The 26,022-nt window shown below is 36.3% G+C and overlaps 1 protein-coding gene across 1 annotated transcript in view; it reads left to right on the plus strand.

Moving 5' to 3' along the window:
• CNTNAP2 (contactin associated protein 2) overlaps nucleotides 1–26,022 on the plus strand; it is a 2,292,243-nt gene that overhangs the window by 1,167,459 nt on the left and 1,098,762 nt on the right. Inside the window, exon 9 of the mRNA XM_019031540.4 lies at nucleotides 15,419–15,568. Coding sequence (XP_018887085.3) covers nucleotides 15,419–15,568 — 150 coding nt within the window. The remainder of the gene's footprint in view (nucleotides 1–15,418; nucleotides 15,569–26,022) is intronic.

Raw genomic sequence — 26,022 nt, forward strand, 5'->3', positions numbered from 1 at the left:
CATTATTTTCCTTTATGATATTCCTATTAATCCTTTTTAAAATACTTTTTGCATTGCATCTGTAATACTAATATGACAGAATTGAAAAAGTCATTTCTTCCTTAATGCATAAGAGGACAGGAACTATGTGCCTTTGGGACATGGAGAAGAGGCAAGGTGCTCTGTAATCATTCTAGTGTTCATTTCTCTAACAGGATAACACCAGCCTTGAAGACGGGACCAATAGAGTTTTAATGGCATATTACAATTAGGATATGGAAAACAAGAGAATGCCTATATTTGGGATGACTTCTTGTCAGATTCCCAGCTGGATACCAAACTAATCTCAGCTACACTCTGTCTTCCCCATTTATTTTTATTTATTCTTCCAAAGCTATGTAACTCTGATTTGTAAAATATAGAGAAGCGTTTTCTAGAAATTATAAATATGTACATAAAGCTATTTACATATCATTAGACCATACAGTTGGGCAAACTCCATAAAGTCTGGAATCATCAGATTTATTTTTATATTGTCTACAATGTGTCAAATAGATATATCCTCAGAAAAAGTCAGAGGAATTGATTTGAATGTCCTTGCCGTTTACATAGTGTCAATTTTCTATAAACCAAGGATGATTTTGTGCCTTTATAGAAAACTAAGATATTACATTTATCTGAAACATATATGGGACAAAAATAAAGGTCTAAAAATAAGTCAATTTAGATTTAAGAAATTGTAATAATAATAATGAAAACTTATATTCCTAAAATGATACAATAACAATCTTATCACTACAAATCTCTGCTTAGAACAGAACAAAACAGTGACTGTAAACAAATACTAATATTTAATTAAAAAAATTAACTTGCATATTTATTTTAAAAAGCTAATTAAGGAACATGAAATATAACCTATAAATGTTTAAATAGAAAAAATGGAACGTAAGAAAAATAATCCTCCGAAAAGCATAAATGAAATGATAATATATGCATTACCCAATAAAGTCAAATGGTGCCATTAAAGAGTGATGAATTATATGAACCAGGGTTCTTAACCTTAGAGAAGACCTAAACCACTGAAAGTGCATACAAATTTGGGGTATATATGAATGAGTTTTTCTTGGATCAGGATTCACAGTTTTCATTAGATTCTCAATATACACCACTATTCAAAGTTCTTCTCCTTTATAGCTAAACTACTCGAGGGTCATATCTTCCCTTTCCATTCACCTACCATATTCTCCCCTTTCCACTCCAATCAACATTCTCTTTCACATTCTCAGATCTAATGTTCACTTCTCCTCCTTGTTTTACTTGATGTCTCAGATGCACTTATAAGAGTTGACTAGTCCCTGCTTCTTCAAATAATTTCCTTCTTCACATCACATTCTCCTACTCTTTTACTGGCCACTCTCTCAGTAATCTTTCTTATGTCAAAGAAAAAAAATTATTCAGTGACACTTGTTAAGGCATGGTGAGAAATATTTTATTCAGTGCCATCTCAATGGGTATGGGGACCACAGCAATGGGATTTTGCGGTGGCGGAGACTAGGCTCAACTTCAAATATAGCACGGGCAAGTGGGAATTTATATAGCCAAAGAATAGAGTGGGGTCAGTGGATGCAACATTACTAAGAAGAAACATCAGGTGCAAAGAGGATTCTGGTTAAACTGTCCTAACAGGATTCTCACTGAAAACAAGCTGGGGTGATCCACCATCCCCCGGGAGATGGCGAAGGATGAGGAACCTGATCAGATGTCATCGCAGTAATTAGATATGGAAAATCAGAGCAGGGGGAGTAGGAATGGGGGTGTGTCTTGCTAAACTGACTTAGCAGGGTTCTTTGCTAAGCTGAATTGTATAAGGAATTGCACAGATGGGCCTTGGAGAAACTTCAGGAGCTTAACTAAAGTTTAGTCAAGCAAAGAATCTCTGCTACCTGGCCTCTCATCCATTTTCTCAACTTCGAAAATTTAGAGTACTCCAAGGCTCAGCCTAAACTTTCTTCTCTTTTCTATGTCACGTCTCTCCCCAGGTAACTTCATCTTGCCCTGTGATTTACACTCATGACATACGATTTATATCTCCAGACTACATTTTTTTCTTGAGCTCCAGACCCAAATATATAACTGCCTACCCAATATCTCTACTTGGCGATCTAACAGATTCGCCCAACCTCGACTCCCTCCCCCAGTCTCTCATTACTGTTAAATGGCATCAATTTCCACTCAGTTGCTTAAGTTACAGATCTATTTCTCAAACTTTTGACAGCCAGTCAATGACCCACCAGTTGTGCTTCCAAAACGTGAAAAATCTGGCCACGTTTCTCCAGTGCTAACCTCCGTCCAAACTTCCATCATCTCTTGCCCTAATGACGGTAAGAGCATCCTAATAGATGTCCTTACCTTCACTCTTGCCTTCTACTTATCAGGCCTTTGCCTATATATTTTCTCTTATTCACTCAGTCCTTCCCCCTTACCTTTTGCACTCTGGTCCCTTTGGTCTGGCACTCCAATACACCAAGCATATTTTCTCTCAGGGCCTTTGCATCAAATCATCATGTGGCTGACCTCTTGTTGTCCTTCAGGCTTCAGATTTACTGTCACCTCCTCAGAGCATTACCCTTTTGTCAATCATTCTTATCTCTCTATCACAATCTCTGTTTTAGTTATTTTATAGCAGTTATCACTGTCTGAAATTGTACCTGTAAACCCATTATCTGTCTTTGCACACAAGAATATAAGCTCCATGAGGGCAGGGGCCTTGTGTGTCTTCTTTACTCTTATACCCCTGGCACCTCAAACTATGCCAGTCGCATTGTAAGAGATGAATTAATGAGTGAATAAATGAGTGAAAGAATGAGCTTGACTCTTTGAAGGAGAACTGTAAAAGGGCTTAAGCTGGTGGGAGCAAATTTACGCGTTCTTCTCTTCAGAGAATAGCTGAAAAGTTAAGATGAAAAGCAAAGACTGTCAAATCGCCCCAGTCATAAGAAATCAGAAAAAGCAGATGATGATCATCACATGCTTCTTCCTGTTATACTTTATTTTTTAACCTTTCTTCAGTTATCAAAGTAACAAGAGTAGTTTGCAGTTACTCATGGCCAAAGCCAGATGAAATACAACAAATATTAAGTGTGATATCTCTTCATGATATGAATATTTTCTCTGGTATACTTTTTTGAGTTTTCCAAGTTTTCTCCAATAAATGTCACTTTACGGATGAAGAATTGTATTCTTTAAAAGTCTATATTTAAAACCTGAAACCCATCTCAAATGCCACTCTATAATGTCTTTGTCTTGTGACCTCACACACCACACAAAATGTGATGTGTTCCTTTTCTAAAACCTCCAAAGTGCCTTCCCTTTATACATACATGTACTTTGTCCTTATACATACATGACAAAATAATAATGATAAAATAAAAGCTGCTACTGTCTCTCAATAGTATCAGGTGCCTCATATATATAATGACTCATGAATCATGATTTCCTCTGTAAGGAAACCAAGATACAAAGAAATGTAAAAACTTATTCAAATTAAAATAGCTAAATATTTCTAGACAAGAAACCAGTTACGACTTACTGTATCTCTAGTGCTAAAATAGTACTTAGGAAATAGTAGGTATTCAATACGTATTTACAAATAAACAGAGGATTGATATCGTCATTTGAAACCCTGGTATGAATGACATCCTGGTATGATACCCAGACTTAATGGCTTTACCACACCCCATCTTAGATCTTACCTACATTTATTCATTCATCAATAGTCAGATGAAATAGAAGCCTCCTTGAAGCCAACAATAGCTTCCTATTCATGACAACTAGTATTGTGTTTTATATTCAACAGAGAATCAAATACTAAAAAAAAAAACAGGAGAGACAATTGGGGAGAGTGAGAAATAAAGAGGAAAGAAAAATAAAGGAAAGGAGGGAAGGAAGGAAGAAAGAAAGGAAAGAAGGAAGGAAGGAAGGAAGGCATCTGCCAAAAGTGATAAGATTAACGAAAATGACTACTTGTATAAACATATTCCTACTAAATTTACGTGCTCTGTAAGATTATGTCAAGAAAAGAGATTAATCATTAGCAGAATAATAAAGTTTCAAATAAGAGTTTTCAAAGTATAGTGATGTTTGTCTTTTGGCTGGGAATCATTAATGGATGAAACAGCTACTAAAAATTTTTTCATGAACATTTAGTCTTGGGGTAGTTATTTAATTTTTAATATGCTAAAATATTAATCTCTGTAAGTTCAACATTTTAAGAGTCTAATTGTTTTCTCTTGTTTAAGAGCAAATAATTTCATACATATTGGGTTTCCCATTGTTTGATGACATAGAAAACACAGCATAAAGTAGACATTGAATGAAATTTAGTTGAATTTTAAAATGAATAGCACCACTGTTAGTCCATTTGAAAACATTTACATACTATTGAGGTAAAAATTACATACAGTAGATTCTCATCGTTCTCATTAGTCAATATATAGTTATGTTCTATATAGTCACTGTGAAAACTGAATTAGCAACTATTGAACCATTTTTCCTATGGGAAATACAGGGTTAGGTTCCTGCCAGCCTCTGATCACAATATTTGCACCAACTAATCAATACATAACCTTGTTTTGTGTGTGTTTCTGTTTAAAGTTACTGTATTTAATATTTGTCATTGATTAAAACTGAACTCATGTTCAACAGCATTATAACTTACGCCTGAATCAAATTTAACAAACACATATTTTCTATGTAAGGCACATAACAGCTTTAACTTAGGAACACTAAAGAGCACTTCAGCACTATGTCAGGGGACCGCTTTTAACAGCAAAGTCAACAAAAGCACCAAAGTATAAATCATATGACACTGGCAGGGTGCAGTGGCTCACTCCTGTAATCCAGCACTTTGGGAGGCCAAGGCGGGTGGATTGCCTGAGCTCAGGAGTTCAAGATCAGCCTGGGCAACACGCTGAAACCCTGTCTCTACTAAAATTACAAAAAAATTAGCCGAGCGTGGTGGCTTGTGCCTGTAATCCCAGCTACTCAGGAGGTTGAGGCAGGAGAATTGCTTGAACCCGGGAGGTGGAGGTTGCAGTGGGCTAAGATTGTACCACTGCACTCCAGCCTCAGTGACAGAGTGAGACTCCATCTCCAAAAAAAAAAAAGGCACTGGATATACAGTGAAAAGAATACCTGTTTGCAGGTTGAGACCTTAAACAAGAAGGCAAAGCGTTACCTCAGTTGGAAACTTGTGCCTTAGGACCACTCTGTACATGCATAAGTCTTTAAATGACCATGGGTATTGATTTTGGGTTTACAACTAAATTTTAGCAAGTAGGTAAATTCACAAATGTTGAATCTGCAAATAATAAGGACCAACTGTTCATGACATGTGCAGATCTTAAAAGTACAATTCAATGGATTTGGATAAGTATATACACTTAGACAGCAAACATGGAATCAGCATATAGACCTTTTTCTCTCCCTCATAAAGTTCCTCGTGCCAACATACAGTCCACTCCCACTTGCGCCCACCTTCCCATAGACAGCTGCTGTTCTGATTTCTATCAGCTTGATTTTTTTTTAATTTATTTTACTTGAAGTTCTGGGATACATGTGCCGAACGTACAGGTTTGTTACATAGCTATACATGTGCTATGGTGGTTTGCTGCACCTATCAATGCATCATCTAGGTTTTAAGCCCCATATGCATTAGGTATTTGTCCTAATGCTCTCCCTCCCCTTTCCCCTCACTCCACAACAGGCCCTGGTGTGTGATGTTCCCCTCCCTGTATCTATTTTATAAACTAGTTCTATGAACATATTCATAAAATATGTTATTTTTATGTCCAGGTTTTTCTTACAAAACAATATTTTAAAAATTCATTGATGCTGTTGCTTGTATCACTAGTTCATTCCTTTTTCTTTTTTATTATTTAGCAATATTTCCTTGTTTGAATATACACTGTATGTACATGTGTTTATTTCCAGTTTGCAACTGTCGTGAATAAGGCTGTCAAGCATTCCTGTATGAGTATTTTTGCAACATACATTTTGATATTGGTAGGTACATACTTAGGAGGGGGATTGTTGGGTCATAGGATTAATATATGTTTAACTTTATTAAAAATTGTCCAGAGTTTTCCAAAAAGATTGTACAGTTTTATACTCCAACCAGCAATGCATGAGGGTTCAAATTGCTCTAGATCCTAGTTAGTCCTTTTAATTTTTGGCCACCGAAATGGGTATGAAATTATATATCATGGTTTTGGTTTCCCTGATGACTAATAATATAAAGCACTTTTTAATGTGCTTATGAGTAATTAATAGATCTTTATTTGGGATGTGACTTCTGCCCATTTTTTCCAGTGATTATTGATTTATAGGAGCTCTTAGTATATTTTAGTATATTCTGTTTTAAGATACATGCACTGAAAATAATTTTTCCTAGTCTCTTTCTTGCCGTGGATTTTATTAACCATGTCTATTGATGAGAAAAATTTTTTAAATTTGATGGATCTCAAATTATCACGTGATTTTGATGTCCTCTAGGAAACCTCTGTTAGCCCCCAGGTCCTGAAAATATTCTGTTTTCTTAGGTCTCAAATCCATTCAGAACTATTTTTTTGTTTGATTGTATAAAGTAGAAGTCAAAAATACATCTTCTCTGTATTTATCCAGTTGTTCTGGCATCATTTTTTGAAAAAGACACTTTTCATTCACCATTAAATTGTCTTGGTGCCTTTGTTATAAAACAATTGACTACCTACATGTGAGTCTATGATCTTTCTCTGATGATATACATTTATAATCTTGAAATCAAATGATAAGTTCTCTAACTTGGTTTTTCTTTTTTGCTTATTTTGAATATTTAAGGATTTTTTTTTGCATTTTCTTAAACATTTTTGAATCATCTCATGCATTTCTACAAAAACTATATTGTTGGGTTTCGGTTAGAATCGCATGGTATGTATCTCCATTTGTTTAGTGCCTTAATTTCTCTCATTGATGATTTGGAGGAATCAGGGTGGAACTTTAAAAGCTCCCCCAAATGACTCTCATGTGCAGACAAGATAAGGACCACTACCTAGATCCTTTTTTCTTAGAAGAATTTGGGTGCCTGTAAGAAAAGAATTCATCCCATCCATCCCTAAGATTCTACGTATTAAATAAATGAAGTGGTCATTTCTGTTTGTTTGTTTGTTTGTTTGTTTGAGACAGAGTTTTGCTCTTATTGACCAGGCTGGAGTGCAATAGCACAATCTTGGTTCACTGCAACCTCTGCCTCCCTGGTTCAGGTGATTCTCCTGCCTCAGCCTCTGGAGTAGCTGGGATTACAGGCATGCACCACCATGCTGGCTAATTTTGTATTTTTAATAGAGACAGGGTTTCACCATGTTGGTCAGGCTGGTCTCAAACTCCAGACCTTGGGTGATCTGCCCGCTTCTGCCTTCCAAAGTGCTGGGATTGCAGGCATAAGCCACCACACCCAGCTATGAAGTGATCATTTCTAATGACACATCCAAAAAATGTCATGACATGCGATCTCCCCAATGTATTTGTTTTACTTAAAGTTTCTATTCAAGTGATTTTTCCAAAATAAGCACACATTCCAAAGTGACTCTTTGTAACTTTACAATAAAGCATTTGGCAGTTTCTTTATCATAAAAAACAAAAGTACCTTGTACCTGCCCAAGCACCTTTTTACATGTTTTATCTGACAACAATTGATCATATTTATAATGTGGTTTAGATTGGCATGTGAAAATGAGAAAGGTCAAAATGGATCCATTTTCTTATGACATGGAATTTTTATAGATAAGAAATAGTGCATGGCATATTTATATGAAAATTTATATACCTTTTTAAAGTCTTATTGCATAAAAGGATAATTGATTATTAATAAGATATATTAGTAACACATCATAGAACCCTGTAACTGCCTAAAGATGAATTCATATTCTAGGAAATTTTGCTCTCAAGATTGAATATTGATCACAAGACTGAAAACTCCAGTCACTGTAATTTTACGTGAAGCATTTTCTAACAGATGTTACATCTTGGTTTGCCATTATATTTTAAATACGTTCTTTTTCTTTTTTTCAACATTCATTAAACCAGTCTTTTCTTCTTGTCTCTAATAAGAGCAACATCTGTTTCTTCTTGTTCAATCAAAGCAACCGCCTCAAGAGTCTTACTTTAAAAATAATAACATTAGAAAGCACAGATAGAAAATTTTTCATTGACATTTTACATTTGCATACAAAACAAGTGTTTCTAACAATTATAAGTTAGGGAGGTGTTACAGAAAATATTATAAAACAATTTAGTTATCTTATCAAAATATAAAACGAGAAGGTTCTGGAATATGGTTTCAAAGATATTGGTTTTAGGTTAAATCCTCTTTATAGGAATATCGGTTTCCTTTTACAATGTACAGTTGAAACGTTTTTATCATTATGAATTATTGAATAACTGGGGACATCTGTTATGAAGCAACATCACGTTTTTACATTTAATTTTTAAAGTATGAAATTAAATCTGTTCCAATAATATATATTTTTAAAAAATATTTTGGAAAATATGTACTCCAGTTCATATCAGTCTCCTCAAGTTATTAACCATGAGACGCCCTCGCTTAGCATTATATTTAATTTTTAGAAACATTTCACAGATGTTCAGGACCACATGTATTAAATAATTGAAGAAAAGACACATTTTGGAAAGGATAAAGTTTATGGGTAACTATTAAGAAAGCGGGCGGATTGCCTGAGGTCAGGAGTTTGAGACCAGCCTAGCCAACATGGCAAAACCCTGTCTCTACTAAAAATACAGAAATTAGCTGGGTGTGGTGGTGGGAGGCTGAGACAGGAGAATCTCTTGAATCTGAGAAGCAGAGGTTGCAGTGAACCAAGATCTCACAACAGCACTCCAGCCTGGGCGACAAATCAAGACTCCATTAAAAAAAAAAAAAAAGCTTGATTTTATTGCATAGCTTAGAACTGATGTTGAAAACTGTTGACTCTGATATTACCAAGAGATGTATTCAGATACCTTTCCAAATCAACAAATTTCTTACCACTGAGATTGCATTGCTATATTTATATGGGAGAGGAAGGTATCTACATAAAAAAAGCAATTTATATTTTAAATTTATTTATTTATTTTTATTATACTTTAAGTTCTAGGGTACATGTGCACAATATGCAGGTTAGTTACATTTGTATACATGTGACATACTGGTGCGCTGCACCCACTAACTCGTCATCTAGCATTAGGTATATCTCCCACTGCTATCCCTCCCCCCTCCCCCCACCCCACCACAGTCCCCAGAGTGTGATATTCCCCTTCCTGTGTCCATGTGATCTCATTGTTCAATTCCCACCTATGAGTGAGAATATGCGGTGTTTGGTTTTTTGTTCTTGCGATAGTTTACTGAGTATGATGATTTCCAATTTCATCCATGTCCCTACAAAGGACATGAACTCATCATTTTTTATGGCTGCATAGTATTCCATGGTGTATATGTGCCACATTTTCTTAATCCAGTCTATCATTGTTGGACATTTGGGTTGGTTCCAAGTCTTTGGTATTGTGAATAATGCCGCAATAAACATACACAGACACTTCTCAAAAGAAGACATTTATGCAGCCAAAAAACACATGAAAAAATGCTCATCATCACTGGCCATCAGAGAAATGCAAATCAAAACCACTATGAGATAACATCTCACACCAGTTAGAATGGCAATCATTAAAAAGTCAGGAAACAACAGGTGCTGGAGAGGATGTGGAGAAATAGGAACACTTTTACACTGTTGGTGGGACTGTAAACTAGTTCAACCCTTGTGGAAGTCAGTGTGGCGATTCCTCAGGGATCTAGAACTAGAAATACCATTTGACCCAGCCATCCCATTACTGGGTATATACCCAAATGACTATAAATCATGCTGCTATAAAGACACATGCACACGTATGTTTAAATTTATTTATTTTTAAGAGGGAGTCTCACTCTGTTGCCCAGGCTGGAGTGCAGTGGTGCGATCTTGGCTTACTGCAGTCTCCACACCCCAGGTTCAAGCAATTCTCCTGCCTCAGCCTCCCAAGTAGCTGGGATTACAAGTGCCCACCACCACGCCCGGCTAATTTTTTGTATTTTTAGTAGAGACGGGCTTTCATCATGTTGGCCAGGCTGGTCTCAAACTCCTGACCTCAGGTAATCCACCTGCCTCGGCCTCCCATAGTGCTGGGATTGCAGGTGTGAGCCACAGCACCCTGATGAAAGACAAATTATTAAATGTGTCTCAGCTTACTTTTCTATGAAATAAAATGAATTAAAGTGTCCATGTTTTTGTCTTAATAATATAGATATACTGTCTCCTATCTGCCAGCCACCATTCTAATGCTGTACAAATACTAATAGTAACTAGTATACAAATACTTAATCCACCTACTCAAAGCCTCATTTTATTTCCAGACCTGATGCTGTATGAGATATGGATATCCCCAGAAACTGAGCACTTCTCCAGATGTGGTAGCAAATGGAAGTGTGTGTGCTCATGCGTGTGTGTGTGTGTGCACGTGTTGTGTGTGTGTTTGCATAGTATAAGAAAACTGATCATGGATGCACACGGGCTATATAAATAATGTGTTTTGTTGTGGTTCTTGTTTATTTGTTCAAGTTCTAGAACCAACTATGTCTGAGTTCAAATTCTAAGCTTTACCTGTTACCATCTATAGGATGCTTACAGATTGCTAGACTCAGTCCTTCCCTATATACTGGAGATAATTGTTTAAAAAAAATTATGTGAGGTATTACGAATCAAATGCAAGCAAAGTATCACCATGTCTAGCACATAGAGCTTAGAACTTTATACTATATATGCTGACATATAAAAAGATCATGAAGTTCTATTCTTCTCTGGAGACAGCCTTCAGGATACTATTTCTTACAAGAAGTAGACAAAATATGAAAGAAGCAGCACATTTTTCTATAAGAAATTGAGTCTTCCTTGCCACATTTAAGAATAAACTTCATTACATTTGGGGACCCATTTTTATCATAGATTACTGAGGTATTACCTCTTGATAATTAACATTAAAATTTCAAAATAATAATTGGAAATGAAATGAATGGGAATCAGAGCTTAAGCTTTGATACAGCAGTGGCTGCTATCAGCAAGGATCCTTTAATCTGGGTTCTAATTTCTCTACTAATTAAGTTCCTGGAAGAAAATAAAATAACCTTTTAATTTTAATCTGATTAGAATAATAGACCTTTTGCCATGAAAAATTAAAAGGAGGATGTTCCATTTCTAAATTAATTTTGTGATGGAGAAATTGTCATGGAATTTTCTGAAAGGCTTTCTTGTTCTTCCACTTAGAGTAACCGAAGATATTTTATAAGGGTCTATCTCTGGACGTGTGATTATTTAGGATTGGATTTGGGGACTGAACAAATATCACGTTGATATCTTTGAGATCCATGTCCTAAAACTGTATTTCATAGCAGGGTTTGTCAAATTATAAAGACAAAAATCAAAAAACCATGCAGTCCTATAGTTACTCAACAATAAATCCTACTTTGTACTTTAAAGGGAAATGCTATGGCGAAGATAGGGTCTTCAGTGCATCAATTCCTTGGGAATACCCAAAGGGACCCACCTGAGATGGAACTATTTCAGTAAACACTGCTGCTTGACTGACAGTTAACTTCAAGAATAAGCCTTTACATGCATAGAGTAATTTTATAGTACAAGAGATTGTATTTGTGTTGTTCTTCAGAATATTTGAAAGGTAAGAAATAACAGTTATTGTTTTCCCAATTTTTGTATGGACAGGAAAAATAAAACTCTGGGATTAAATGACTTAAGATATTCTTGTCAGAAACAGAACTTGGACTTAAATCATGCCTTTTTCTTTTTCCAGTGAGGAACTATCTTACAAAGTAACCTATAAGTACCAAAAAGTAGACCCTGATATATGAATATGGGTGCATATTGTTTATTTGACATTGGTCCAATAAATGCAATCGGGGAGAGGGGAGGTGAGACAAGTTGGGGTGGAAAGCCACAAACAGGTTCTTTAATAAGGAGATAGTTAGTATGGGCAACTGAGTTCGAGCCCACTGGAGTCTCTCTGAGAGGCTGTAGTAACTACAGTCCCTTGCACACCTAGTGTCTGGACTGTTCCTCCTTCTACATCATTGGAAGCCGTTGAAATGTATGGGAGTTTTCTGCAGGTGACAGCCAGAGTGGGATGAAGAGATATACTTCATTTAATAACTTGATAACAGAGCAAGGTCAATTACAAATGGACTTAGGATGATGGAGATTTCCAGGAAGATCTATTGACATTAAATTAAACTTAACAAAAAAAATTATATCCACTGAACTTAATCCTTACCCTTAGAATTAGTCATATTGCACATTACCGTGTAGAGCTGAGAAGCCATAGTCAGCAACTCCAATGCTATTTTTATTGCTTTTTTATGTTTCATCATTTACTTGGCCATCTATGAAATCCAGAGTGCCAGATTCCTGGTCATGATCACTCCCTCAGATTCATTCAGTTATTCATTCACACCTACTATGTACCAGACGTGGTTTTAACTTTAGGGGTTTTTTTTAGTAGAGAAGAAAACAGACAAAAGAGAGCTTATAATCAAGTGATAGAAGACAGAAAATTAGTAAGTATGCTAGTAAATGAACATATAATAAATTTAGTAATGAGAAACTATAAGGAAAAATAAAGCTCAGAAAAGAAGGAATGTTGGGAGAGAGGGGAAAATGATATGTTATATAGAATAGCTAGGAAAGACCGCCTCTCTCTTAAGATGACATTTGCACAGAGATCTGATGTGAGGGAGCAAAACCGTGCAGATAATTCACACAAGGCATTCCAGATGGTTCACATGACACATCTTAGTTCACCAAAAGGACTTTAGTCAGTACTTTTCATGAGTTCAAAAAGAACAGAAAGCTGTTATAGGGAATAGTGTGATCTCAGTTATACATTTATAAAGATAATACCACTTTGTGGGGAGATTAGACTGTTAGTCCAGAGAGTGAAATCAGAGGAACAATTGGGGGGTAATGAAATACTCTGTATTCATCTGTTGATGGACACTTTGGTTGCTTCCAAATCTTAGCTATCGTAAACAGTGCTGCAACAAACATAGGAGTGCAGATATCTCTTCGGTGTACTTATTTTCTTCCTTTTGGGTATATACCTAGTAGTTGGATTGCTGGATCATATGGTAGACCAGAGATGATAGTGGGCTCACGTAGCTGTTTGCCTTATTACATTATTTATATTATGCATACTATTTATACATATATTCACTTGTATGCTAAATTTTATAATTTGTAAAGTCTTTTGCACTAATTCCTTTAGAGCAGGGATTTTATACTGTTTTCTTGATTGAAACAAAATGTGCTCAGTGGCCAGGCGCAGTGGCTCACGCCTGTAATCCCAGCACTTTGGGAGGCCAAGGTGGGTGGATCACTTGAGGTCAGGAGTTCAGGACCAGCTTGACTGACATGGTGAAACCATGTATCTACTAAAAATACAAAATTAGCCAGGTGTGGTGATGCACGCCTATAATCCCCACTACTTAGGAGGCTGAGGTGGGAGAATCACTTGAACCCAGGAGGCGGAGGTTGCAGTGAGCCGAGATCCCGTCATTGCACTCCAGCCTAAGAAACAAGAGTGAAACTCCATCACAAAAAAAGGGGGGGCTCAGTAAGTATTACTAAATTAAAATTTGAAAATCCTAAAAAAAAAAACCCACAAAACCCTGAGGGATGATTATGTGTAATAATACTTACTATGAGTAACTACTACAAACATGTGACTCTCTTCTAAGCTCCAGCAGCCCTTAAGTTCTTTAAAATAGTTTTTCTATTTCTTAGTATAAACCAACTAGTAATGTATGATTTTCCTATAAAGGAGCACATGTAGTAAATAGCCTAGGCTTTATGAACTACATAGTTTCCAGTGCAGCTGACTCTTGCTGTAGGGCGTGTGGTATGTAAATAAATGTACTTGGCTACATTCCAATAACATTTATATGGACACTAACATTTGAATTGTATATAATTTTCACATGTCACTAAACATTATTCTTCTTTTGATTTCTTTCCAACCATTTAGAAAAGTAAAAACCATTCTTAGCTCACAGGTTATAGAAAAGCAGGTGGCAGCAAGCCAGATTTCAGCCACAAACTCTGGTTTTTCAGATTCCTGGTATAAATTATCAGGAGCTTGGAGCCATGATCTGTGTGTCATTGATTTGCTCTCATTCTATTTTTGGATACCTTTATTCGTTAGAGTTCTCTTTCTTTTGTCAAACTGAAGCACGTCCTCATGTAACTTCTCCCTGTGGATTCTACATTGTGCCATCTGAAGAAGAATAGCACAAAATACCCCCCACCCACCACCTTGTCATAGCACAGGCCTTCACAGAGTCGAAGAAAGCCCCTCTGGCCCTCTTGGTTTTCTCTGCTACCCAGTGTTAAACTTTGTCCAGATGCTTATGTTTCCTGGCTGCTCTCCTCTTTTTGCTTTTTAATTTTCTGACTATTCTTCATAAAATGAACACAAACTAAACAAAAGCTTTAAGCTACTGTCCAGCTAATGGACAATTCAATCTAATTTTTGTTTCCAAAGATTGTTGTATCAAGCAACAATGAAGTGCCATTGTTGGGGATACGCATTCTTGATTTATTTTGCTGTTTTTTTTTAATACCATGTACTCCATTATAAAGATAACTTATTTGTAAATGTTCAGATAATCCTATTATTATTTTCCATGACTATTAGTGGTCAGTTTGTACTTATAACTGCACATGCACAGTTATTATTTAGTACTTAATTTCTATAAACTATACTCACCAAATGTGTTTATTGAGAGAAAACAAACTATACAGAAAAATAAAGATTTTAAAAACAAATACAGACATTAGATAAAAGCCGTAAATTCATTTTCTTGTCTGAGAATAAGATCTAGCAAAGCTAACCAGAAAATAAATTACTAAGTTAAAGTATTTCATAAGTCACTGAGTTAAAATAGCACATAATCATAAAATGTGCTCAGTGGCCGGATGCAGTGGCTCACGCCTGTAATCCCTGCACTTTGGGAGGCCGAGGTCATCTAAATGACTTTTTTTCAATCCATTTCTTTCCCTAAGTACACAGCGGTATTAGTACTGCTTCTCTACTTGATTGGTTTATATTATGCCTTATTCAGTTAGGTGGAGTATAGAACCACTTATGATGATGTTAAAGAGACATGAGATGTCAGTTTGAATTGTAAGCAGCACTGTATTTTCCAAGAGAAAAATACTTTTATTTGTAAAATCGTGATTTGTTGATTTTGGAAATTGTGTTCAGCTGGGTAATTTTAAGAAAAAAATGACTTTTATCTTGTACTTACCAGGTTCTGGGTTGAATGATGGACAGTGGCACGAGGTTCGCTTCCTAGCCAAGGAAAATTTTGCTATTCTCACTATCGATGGAGATGAAGCATCAGCAGTTCGAACTAATAGTCCTCTTCAAGTTAAAACTGGCGAGAAGTACTTTTTTGGAGGTAAGAATGCCATTCCTTTTTGGTTACTAATCCATTGCAAAAAATGAGGTTTCAAAATGAAGTTTGATTATGAAGTATTTATATTTGACTCACCTGACTCAGTAGATCTCGTGACAAAACAAACAAACTGTAATTCCACTGAGCAAAACAAAAAAAGAAAAGGAAAAATTTTGTTTCTTTCTGATGAAGATATTAAGATGATGTCACCGTATTCTTCTGGCCTAATTTAAATCATTGAAGTATAACAAAGGAGATTCTAAATTCATCCTCATAATCCTCAAAAGTCAGGTCCTTGGAATATTTGCTGTTCACCTAGTGCTTTGTAACTAATTATTCAAACCTTAGTGTCTTCAAACAAACATTTATTATCTCGCAGTTTCTCTGGATCAGGAATTCAGTAGTAATTTGCTGAGCGAGTCTTTCATGAGGTTGACGTCAAACTGTTAGTTGTGGCTGCATCATTGGAAGCCTCGTCTGCTTCCAGGAGGTCTCACTTACCTGGCTGACAGTTGGTGCTGGCTGGGATGCCTCAGTTCTCTGTGGCCTCTGATTCTATAATACCTTTCTTCTTCAAGTAGCCTCTCCTAGAGGTCACTGGGCAGAGAAAGAGAGAGGGAAAACGAAAGAAAGAGAGGAGGGGAGGGGAAAGCCAGTAAGTCAGGAAGTTCTCCAGATAAAAACTATGAGTATTTTTTTTAAAATAATCCAATATAGCAGTGATATCCCATCACTACTATTATTTTCAACTTGTGGGAAGTGAGTCACTAAATCCCGTCCACAGTTAAAGGAAGGGGATTTCACAAGGGCATGATTATAAAGAGCCATTGATTCCTGGGTGCCATTTTAAAGGTGCCTACCACAGACTACCTTACAGAAGAAGACATGTTGTCACAGACATCTTGGTTCTTAAGTAATGAAAAGATTAGTAAGAAGAAGATTATCTTAATGATAAATTCTATGTGTGAAAAAGTGTTGTAGCAAAGACCTGTCACATTTTCTAATTGAAAAAACGTGTCCTGTCAGAAAATGATCTTTTTCATAACTAATACATTATGAGGACATATTTTATTAAAGTGCTAGGTACATTGTTTAGATCAATACATCTTTTATTAGATTATTGTGTTTCCTGTCCTAAATCATGCAATGTGAGATGTAAAAAATAAACCAGATGCTTAGAAAAGGCTTTTATTTAAGCTTTAAAATCTATATGTTACATGTTTGCCTCTGAAAATGTTTCTATTTGTATTTACATATCTACTTTGTTTATTTAAATAAATAGTTATATAGCTCTCTCTCTCTCTCTCTCTCTCTGTGTGTGTGTGTGTGTGCGTGTGTGTGTGTGTGTTCTAGTTCTTAGAGTAAGGTGACATGAGAGCAGCCACCTTGTTTATCTCATACCCTGCTATATTCCTCAAGGTCCTAGAAAAAATCCTGGAATGTTGTAGATGAGCAATAAATATTTATGAAAGAATTAGTAAATTCTACAAAATAGGCAAGATATCACTTTATTATGAATTGTCTAGAGAGGAAACAGAGGAGGCCCTAGGCAATTTACTGACTTGCCACTGAGTTTGCAGCTAGCACCTTAAGTTTTCTGAGTCCTATACCAGCGCATTTCTCCCCATCTAGTTAGTGACAAGTTAGAGACAAAAATCATGAACTAGGGCTCTGCTTCTTTAATCTTCCATAATATTTGTTGGAAGTTAAGACTACATGATTTTTAAAAGACTCTCAATAAATATTTGATGAGTAGATGAAAGTCAAATAAGCTGTCTTATGAGTGAATGAACTGGACATACTGATGTGAGAAAATACAACTCAATAGCCAAACTGGTTACCGTCCAAAAAATATTCAATATGATTGGCTTATGGCCAACAGTTTTCATTGCTATGATCATAAATAGATCACAGTTGTCAGTGGGAAAGCTACTGATAATCTCTACTGATCCCTTGACTGGAATATTTTTGGCCATACATGAGCTCCCTGAATGCCTAAGGCCAGTTTTTATCGATTTCAATCTAGAGGGGCGAGCACATAGCTGTAACCACACATTCATGGCATAAAGTTTATAGGATATGAGGTCTTTATGGTGTGCTATTTACATCAGTTTACAGATTCTGGTTTTTGAGCCCAGGAGTCAGGAGAATATTGATTTCCTCTTGGGTCTATGGTCTGCCTTTAGGATATACTGTCAGCTAATGATCATGATGCTTGTTTTGTTATATCGTCATTAGCTGAATCCTAAGTGTGTAAGAATCATGAGAAGAACTCATTGCCGTTCCGACTCTCAGGCCCCACCTCTGGAACTTTGAAATTCAAGAGAATGAGAAATTGAATAATTAAAAACTTCAAGTGATTCTGATAAACACAGTCTGAGAAACAGAATTATAGATTGACCTTAGCCAATTTGCACACACGCCTTTAGATTCTTTTTGTAAAACATCGTCAGTCACTGAAAAGTTTGGGATGCCTGAGAATTAGCTACTCTCCTATAGCTTTGCCCCCAGAGGGCAAAAGAAAGGAAGTCACAGGACAAGTTATGATGCCCATAAACATATTTATTAAATGAACAATTATTACCAAGAAAGCACAGCACTGTTCATAAACATTCTTCTGCAAGCTCAGTGAGGTCCCAGCTCTCTAACTTGCTGCACCTTGAATAAAATGTTCTCCCGAAGCAGCGACGCTGAATGGTGGGATTCAGCTACACCCAGAGCTGGTGCCAGGTGACAGAAAGCCTCCTCAGCAAATGACTGGCACATGATCACTAAGTGATGCTAACTCCAGAAGCATTTCTAAGAACTCAGGTTACAGGCCTCGCCAGAATCTTTTACCATCTTCACACAAGGCTGGGTGTGTCTCTAAAAGGTGTTGTGCCAAACCACAGACCCTTAATGCCTTTAAGTTCACTATTGATACCTCCTTTCTAACATTTCTTTAACATTTATGCTATCTAACAGACCACTAATTTCACCAAAGAAAACCCAGTTTGGCATTCAGTTCATTAGAGGACTTGTTGATTCAGTGAATTAAGTTGATATGAGGAATAAATAGTAAAAATCTAAGAGTCACCCCCTCTGGTGTGGGTGTACCGTTTCTGCACTAAAACTCTTGACACCTCTTACTTGTGGATTCCTGATCAGAAGAGGAACTGCCTCTGGATCGCAACTTTAACTAAAACACAAATGCACACAACTCTATACCATCTGTGCTGAAAATTTTAAAGTAGGATTCAAATGTTAAAATAAACACATCTTAAGAAATACTAGTATAGTGGAAAGGAGAATTGACTTTGTTCTAAAACGCGAGCTTTGGAATCCTGCATACCTGATTTTGAATCTGGCTTTATCACTTAATTAGTGGATCCTTTAATACTGTATCTTACTTTCTTCATCTATTAAATGGCAATAGAATCTGTTTTCTGAACACTGTGTGGTGTAAACTTAAACCTGGGGTCTGACCCTAGGAAATGCTAAATGCTGACTGACTTTCCAATGCATCTTGAGCCTGCCTTTTAACTCTGTAAGAGACAGCCTCACAAGGAACACTGGAGACTTCAAACCATTATTTATTTAATGGCCTCTCATCAACTTCTGCACCACTCAAAGTATTTCTTCCCCCACACTCACTGAAGAAAAGTATTTTTCCTGCTCACTGAAAGCCTCAAGTAAATGCTTTCCTGCAGTCCTACACTTTATTTTGTTTCCAACCCCTTAAATATGTCCACATTTTGTTTCTTTTGAAGTTAAGTCCTGGTTGTGTAGCTTTCTTTGCAGCCCAGGCTGGGCCGTTTCACTCCAGTATGCAATTTTATCTCTCTGTGCTTGCTCCCTGCTAATGCCGGCAAAGTCTTAGTTCTCCTTTGTAACATCCATGATGAGATGATGTTTAATCACCAAGAATTCTTTTAATTTTTTTTTTCTTGGGAATAAGCAGACAAAGAGATCCGTTATTTGGGATGTTTCTTCAGTAAAGTGTGTTTTAGCTGCTTTAACATGTTTTATTTTCCCCCAACTAGAATTTTTTTAGATAACACTCCATTAATGTTAATAATCAAAAGAATGTTAAACACAATAATCAAATTTACCTATTGACTGTTTACGTGGTAATAAGCTTTCTGATACAGGCCGGAACCCATGGCTATGAGTCAGCAGTATGATTTTTAAATTTCTAAATTTTCTTTGTTTTGGTCATTTTTATTTCCTCTTCTGTTATCATTAAAAGAGAAAGGAGCTGTGGGCTGAAGAGGAGAGATAAGAAGCTTCTAGAGCCAGTCTTATTGGAAGAGGAGTTCTAAATAACTCAGTGGGGAAGCAGGCAGGTCTTAGGAAGGTACCAAAGCAAGTGGTGAAGGCAAGAGAAAAAGAGGGCAGTGGAGCCGGCCTGAATTTGATAGGATTTGTGTTAATGAAGTTTAATAAGAGGGCACATCTCTTTCCAGCTCACCAGTACATAACTGTGTTGGTCAGTTTTGGCTACCATAAGAGAATACTATAGGTTCAGTGGTCTAAACAACATAAATATGTTTTTCATGGTTCTTGAGGTTGGGAAGTCTAAGACCAAGGTATCAAAATGCAGGCAGATTCGACGTCTGCTGAGGGCACATAATGAGAAGCTGCAGCCAACCATTTTGTTATTGTATGTTCTCATCGAAGAAAAATAGAGACAGAGAGAGAAAGACAGAGAGCACACACTCTTAAGTCTTTTCTTATGAGTGCACCAATCCCATCATAGGGGCTCCACCCTCATGACCTAATTAGCCCCCAAAGGCCCCACTCCTAATACCACCCACAGGGGCTCGGGGTTTCAATATGTGAATTCTGAGGGACACAAACATATAGTCTATAATAATGGCCTCTCAATCCTCACTGAAATAGACCATGGATTTTAAATATTAGGTTGTGCAAAACCAGTTGGGGTTTTTGCTATTGAAAGTAATGGCAAAAACGAGCTAACCAGATAGGTATGTAAATATAGATTTTTATCAAGTAGTTATGTTTTAAAATAATTAGGGGATGTGGTTATCAGGCTCCTTAGCTATTTATTATAGGAAAATACCAACACTCCTTCAAGCGTTTGGCTGCCTGAAAATTTCTTAGTGATGGAATACACTCCATGAAAAGCCTCCCAGATAGTTTCCCAGAAATCCTTGGTTTGGCTCATCCATCAAAGAATACGAACTTGCAGCATCCCATTCAGAATCCACTTGTCAGCACTGTGAAGTATCAGCTGCCTTGCTTTTGTACCAACAGGAAATCTATTGTTTAGAAGTTTGTTTTCTAGCTCTTTTTCATTGTTCTCGCAAAAAGAAAAATAATGGAATGAGACACATTTTATCAAATGATATAAGTTAGACAATGTGTCATTTCAGGAGTGTGCAAATTGAATCCTAAACAAACTTTTTGGAGGTACGTATTGATTTTCTAGGGATGCCGTATCAAAGTACCACAAACACAGTGGCTTAAAACAACATAGTTCTATTCTCTCAATGTTCTGGAAGCTGGAAGTCTAAAATGGAGGTTCAACAGGATCCTGAGGTGTCTGAAGGCCCCAGGGGAGGATCCTTCAACTCCTCTGGCTTCTGGTGGTTACCAGTAATCCTCATTATTCTCTGGCTTATAGATACCTCCCTCCAGTCTCTGCCTCCATCTTCACATAGTCTTCTCCCCTTTGTGTTTCTGCATCCGAATTTCCTTCTTCTGATAAGGACACCGCTCATGGGATTAGGTATCATCCTAATCATTATCACCTCATCTTAACCTGATTGTATCTGTAAGAACCCTATTTCCCAATAAGGCCACATTCATAGGTTTCACAGTTAGGACTTCAGTGTATCTTTTTGGAGGATACAATTTAGCACATAGTAAGGTATAAATGCTTTATTTTACAACCCCCTCTAATGAAAAATTAGCATACTTCCTAAAGGAGATTCATACTTCTAATTTTATATTATCTATTCTCAAAGATGGCTCTTATGAAGTTAAAAGTCAAACATATACTTTGGGAAATGTGGATAACTAAAAGTTAGAGGCATTCAAACAAACAGAAAAACAAAAATTAAAGTATCGTGCATAGTGGATAAAAATGTGCTGGTCATAAGAATTTGATGGTCAAATTTCTGAATGTGATTTTGTAACCTCTGCATAGGACCAGGTATAGAATTGCAAGGAAACCAATTTTAAAATTCTCCAAGGGAATTTCATGTCCATATGCATAAGAGAGAGAACTTATCTCTGATAAATATTGGAAAGCTTTGTGTAAAAAAAACAAAGTGTAAATGATAAGAAAATGTATCATTGGTTTGAAAGTACATTCTATGTGGAACTAACCAAATGTTGTATCGTTACATTTGGGTCCTTACATATGTAATGTAGAGAGAAGAGAACACCCAGCTAAGACTTGGGGTTAGCAATCCTCGGAGCAGGATTATACTTAGGGACAAGGGGAAAGAATCTGGCTTCATTGCTTTGGTTGACCCGAAAAATTTTCAGGAACAAAGGAATTTGTAACTTGACCTTGATATGCAGCACCATGGGAACCTACCACTACCAAATAAATGAAATCATTAAAGACTTTACTTGTAGATAGTAATAATACTGGAAATAAAACAACCACACACACACACAAAGAGTACAATTAAAAGAAGAAAAAAATCTTAAATTTGCTTTCATTTTTCCTTAGAATGTAGTTCCCTTTCCAAAATTACATGTATTTAAGAATAAATTAAGTCATCTTTTTGTCATACTGTACTTGTCTTGGAATTTTGTACAATGGGCATCTACTAAACAGTGAAGCATAAGCTTAGAACCATAGAAATATTACAAAGTGTTCCCAGAGAGTTGTTTATGCTAAAACAACATGAAAAGTTCAAGAGAACACCACTGGCACCCCATCGATATACATTAAATCCCTTAGCAGCAGTAAGAAATGTCCTCACATTTAACATATAAATGCTGGGCAAGTCAGCTGTCTTATATCTAAAATCTTCTCATAAGAAATGCCTTCAGGCCAGGCATGGTGGCTCAAGCCTGTAATCCCAGCACTTTGGGAGGCCGAGGCGGGCAGATCACCTGAGGTCAGGCCCCAGCCTGGCCAATGTGATGAAACCCCATCTCTGCTAAAAAAAAAAAAAAACACAAAAATTAGCCAGGCATGGTGGCACGTGCCTGTAGTCCCAGCTACTTGGGAGGCTGAGGCATGAGAATTGCTTGAACCCAGGAGGCAGAGGTTGCAGTGAGCCAGGATCCCACCACTGCACTGCAGCCTGGGTGACAGAGCAAAACTCCATACCCCACCTACCCCCCCAAAAAAAGGAAATGCCATCAATTAAATATGGTTATTTCCTTCAAAATATAAGTCCTTAAACTCAAACTGTAATTAGATTAATGTTTGATTTTTTCTCTACACTGGCTGAAATAGTAAATCTTTTTATCTTTTTTCTAGGCCTGCTTTTGCAAATCTTTTTGAATTCGCTTTGATGTTTTCATTCATACTGTCTGTTATAGAACTAAGACCTACATTCATTCATTTATATCCAAAGAGATTATGGGCAACTAACAAGTAGTAGAGCTTGGATTAATAAATATTTTCTGAAAACCTGGCATTATTGTTCATGCTGAGGTAGTGAACAAATCAGGGGAAAAAATGCTTGCTCTTGGAAGATTACATTCTAGGCGAGATAGTAAACCAATAACATTGGTTAAATGAGTGTATTTGGGGGAAAATTAATCAGGGAGGGGGCAGGAAGTTCTTGGGAGGGGATTGAGGATTATCTTTAAATGGCCAGAGAAACCCTTGATTAAGAAGATAGCATTTGAGCAAACACCTCAAAGGAGTGAGAACACACACACCATGAGAAGATGGGAGAGAAGAACACTCTTGGTAGAGGGAAAAGCAAGCTGCACACTCCCAGCTGGTGTGTGCAGGGAGCGATTAGGAAAGGGAGTCAGTGTGGCTGAGAAAAAGTGAGGTTGGATTGTGAAGGGTCTTTAACAATGACTGAGAAGGTTGGACCGAGTGAATCTAGTTTATTTTAAAACAGTCTCTCAGGCTGCTGTTTTGGTAAAAGGCTGTAGTTGGATGAGGGAGAACAGTGGAAACTATTGCAGTAATCCAGATGAAAGAAAATCGACTAGATTGTAGCAGTGGAGCTAGTGGGTAATGATTAATTCTGCATACACATTTGGAGGTCGAGCCAGCAGGACTTGCAGACAGGTGAGATATGGGGTGTGAAAGCCAAAGGGTCAAGGATGACATCGGTCTTCCTGACGAAAAGGCTCATACCTCCCTTTTCCACTGTTTTACACTTTCTCCTTCCCCTTTCACAATTTGAGGTCCACTTCACTGTGTTTCCCTGAAAATGACTTTTGACCTATACATCCTAAAACTAAGGAATTTGTTGTGTATGTGGTCATAGTTCCACCAAAATTAACGGAACCATGGACAGCTCCCTCCGAAACAAAATTCCCAGCGTCCTGTCTCTTTTGATGGGTTCTCAGTCAGTTCCTAAATTCCTCAGATCAAGTCTTGGCTGAATGCTCTTTCTGCTGCATCTAGGGTCAAGAATCTACTCATCTAAAACCTGCTATGGTAAATTAAAATTCCAATCAGTCTCTAATTTGGGGACCTTGCCATTTAGAAATAAGCAAGTGGAGAACCCTGACTTAAAGCTAAGAAGCTGCTATACTAAAAATAGCCTTTTAAAATATTGATTCACAAATAACCTCCTCATGCATATACTTCCACCTTGAAAATACCACCTAATTGTAATCTTTTCCTTTTGGCCTTTGTTCCATCAGTGTTCCAACAATACTACTGGGGTTGGAGGGGGGTAGAAAGTAAACTATTTATCGCCCCTTAAAATCTAAACTGAAAATTAGCTCTCATCCACATTTACATAGTGCTGAATATCCTTCATTAATACTAAAGTACTTGGTTACCCTATCTCATTTTTGTGTAATATGCCTCTCTTTGAAATGCTAATTTAGTATTAAAAGCAAAAGCCAACTTTTTCTAACCAAATGACTAACAATTTATTAAATTTTAGAGTGAGATGAGGAAATCACAACTTAGAACCTTAGCAATTTCTGTAAGTTGTTAATGGTTAATTTAATTTGGCTTGGCTAATATTATATAATTGGAAATTATTTTTATTTACTGCTTCCAAACCTTTTAGTTAATGTTTTGTTTTATATTTTTCTTAGTATTTTTAATATTTTCACTCTGGTCCATTATTATTATGTGATTATTTTTTCCACTTTTTTCCTAGAGGAGTTTGTCCTCGCCTAATTGTAGTGAGTCACCTAGAAACTCTGTGTCAATTAACATTTTAAGCAGTACCTGATTGTGCAAAAACAACTCCTTGTCCTTGAAAATATTCAAATCAATATTTGCTATTTTATGCAATGTTCCTCATTTTAAAAAATACTTTTTTAACTTTTATTTTTGGTTCAGGGGTACATGTATAGGGTTTTCTATATAGGTAAATTATGTCTCATGGGGGTTTGATGTACAGATTATTTCATCACCCAGGTGTAATAAGCATAGTACCATATAAGTAGTAGCTTTTAATAAAAAAACATTTTTAAGCCATCACTTTCTATTATGAGAATATCAATGAGAAAAAAATTTCAATCTAATTCCCAAAGAACTTTCAGGCTTTTTTTATTTGTTTACCAATTATATGCATAAAAGAAAAGAGCACAAAAAGGAATTACACATTGAAATTGAACATATTAACCTCATCAGAAACTGTTTTTCCACTTGGAGATTGGAAAGTATTTATTATGTAGCCCAAGGTTCCCAAGACTTTTTTTTTATAGCTCCCACAAGTAAAATTTGATTACAGCTATGTTTTAAACTAATTGTCATTACAATTATTGTGATATTCTACATGCCTTTGCCTTTTTCTGGCTCTTACAACTGGCTTGCACTGGAAATACTCAGATTTAAGGAATGATTACAAGAAGTTTTCAAAGAAAAATATCATAAAATTACAAAAACTCTTTGACTTTCAAGAATTGGCTTAACCCTGTGGCCATTTACCATTGACATGTTCTGCTTTCTTTTTTCTTGATACTGATTTTGCTCTTTTAAAATGATTAGCCTAAAAGAACATCAAGATCTGACTGTGAAAATAATACGGATAACACTAAAGATAAGTAAATTAAATATTATTTTGTGTGTGAATTTTTTAGCAAATATCTTCTATATCTAAAATGCTCTTAAGTAGAGAAACTACTGGCCAAATTTTTAAAACTGTAATGCCTTGTATATCTGGTGCAAATATGTGATAGGTGTCAAGTGATTACTTGGGAAGCATAAATAAGTCTACAGTTTATCCTATGAAGTTGATTTGATTGTGCTTTAACAAAAAGAAAAAGAAATCTTTAAATGTATCCTTCATGTTTCATGAATAATCAGTGTTAAAAAAAATTCAAAGAGACATATTAAA

This window comes from Gorilla gorilla, chromosome 6 (genome assembly GCF_029281585.2).
Source record: "Gorilla gorilla gorilla isolate KB3781 chromosome 6, NHGRI_mGorGor1-v2.1_pri, whole genome shotgun sequence".
In the NCBI taxonomy this organism is placed as follows: domain Eukaryota; kingdom Metazoa; phylum Chordata; class Mammalia; order Primates; family Hominidae; genus Gorilla; species Gorilla gorilla.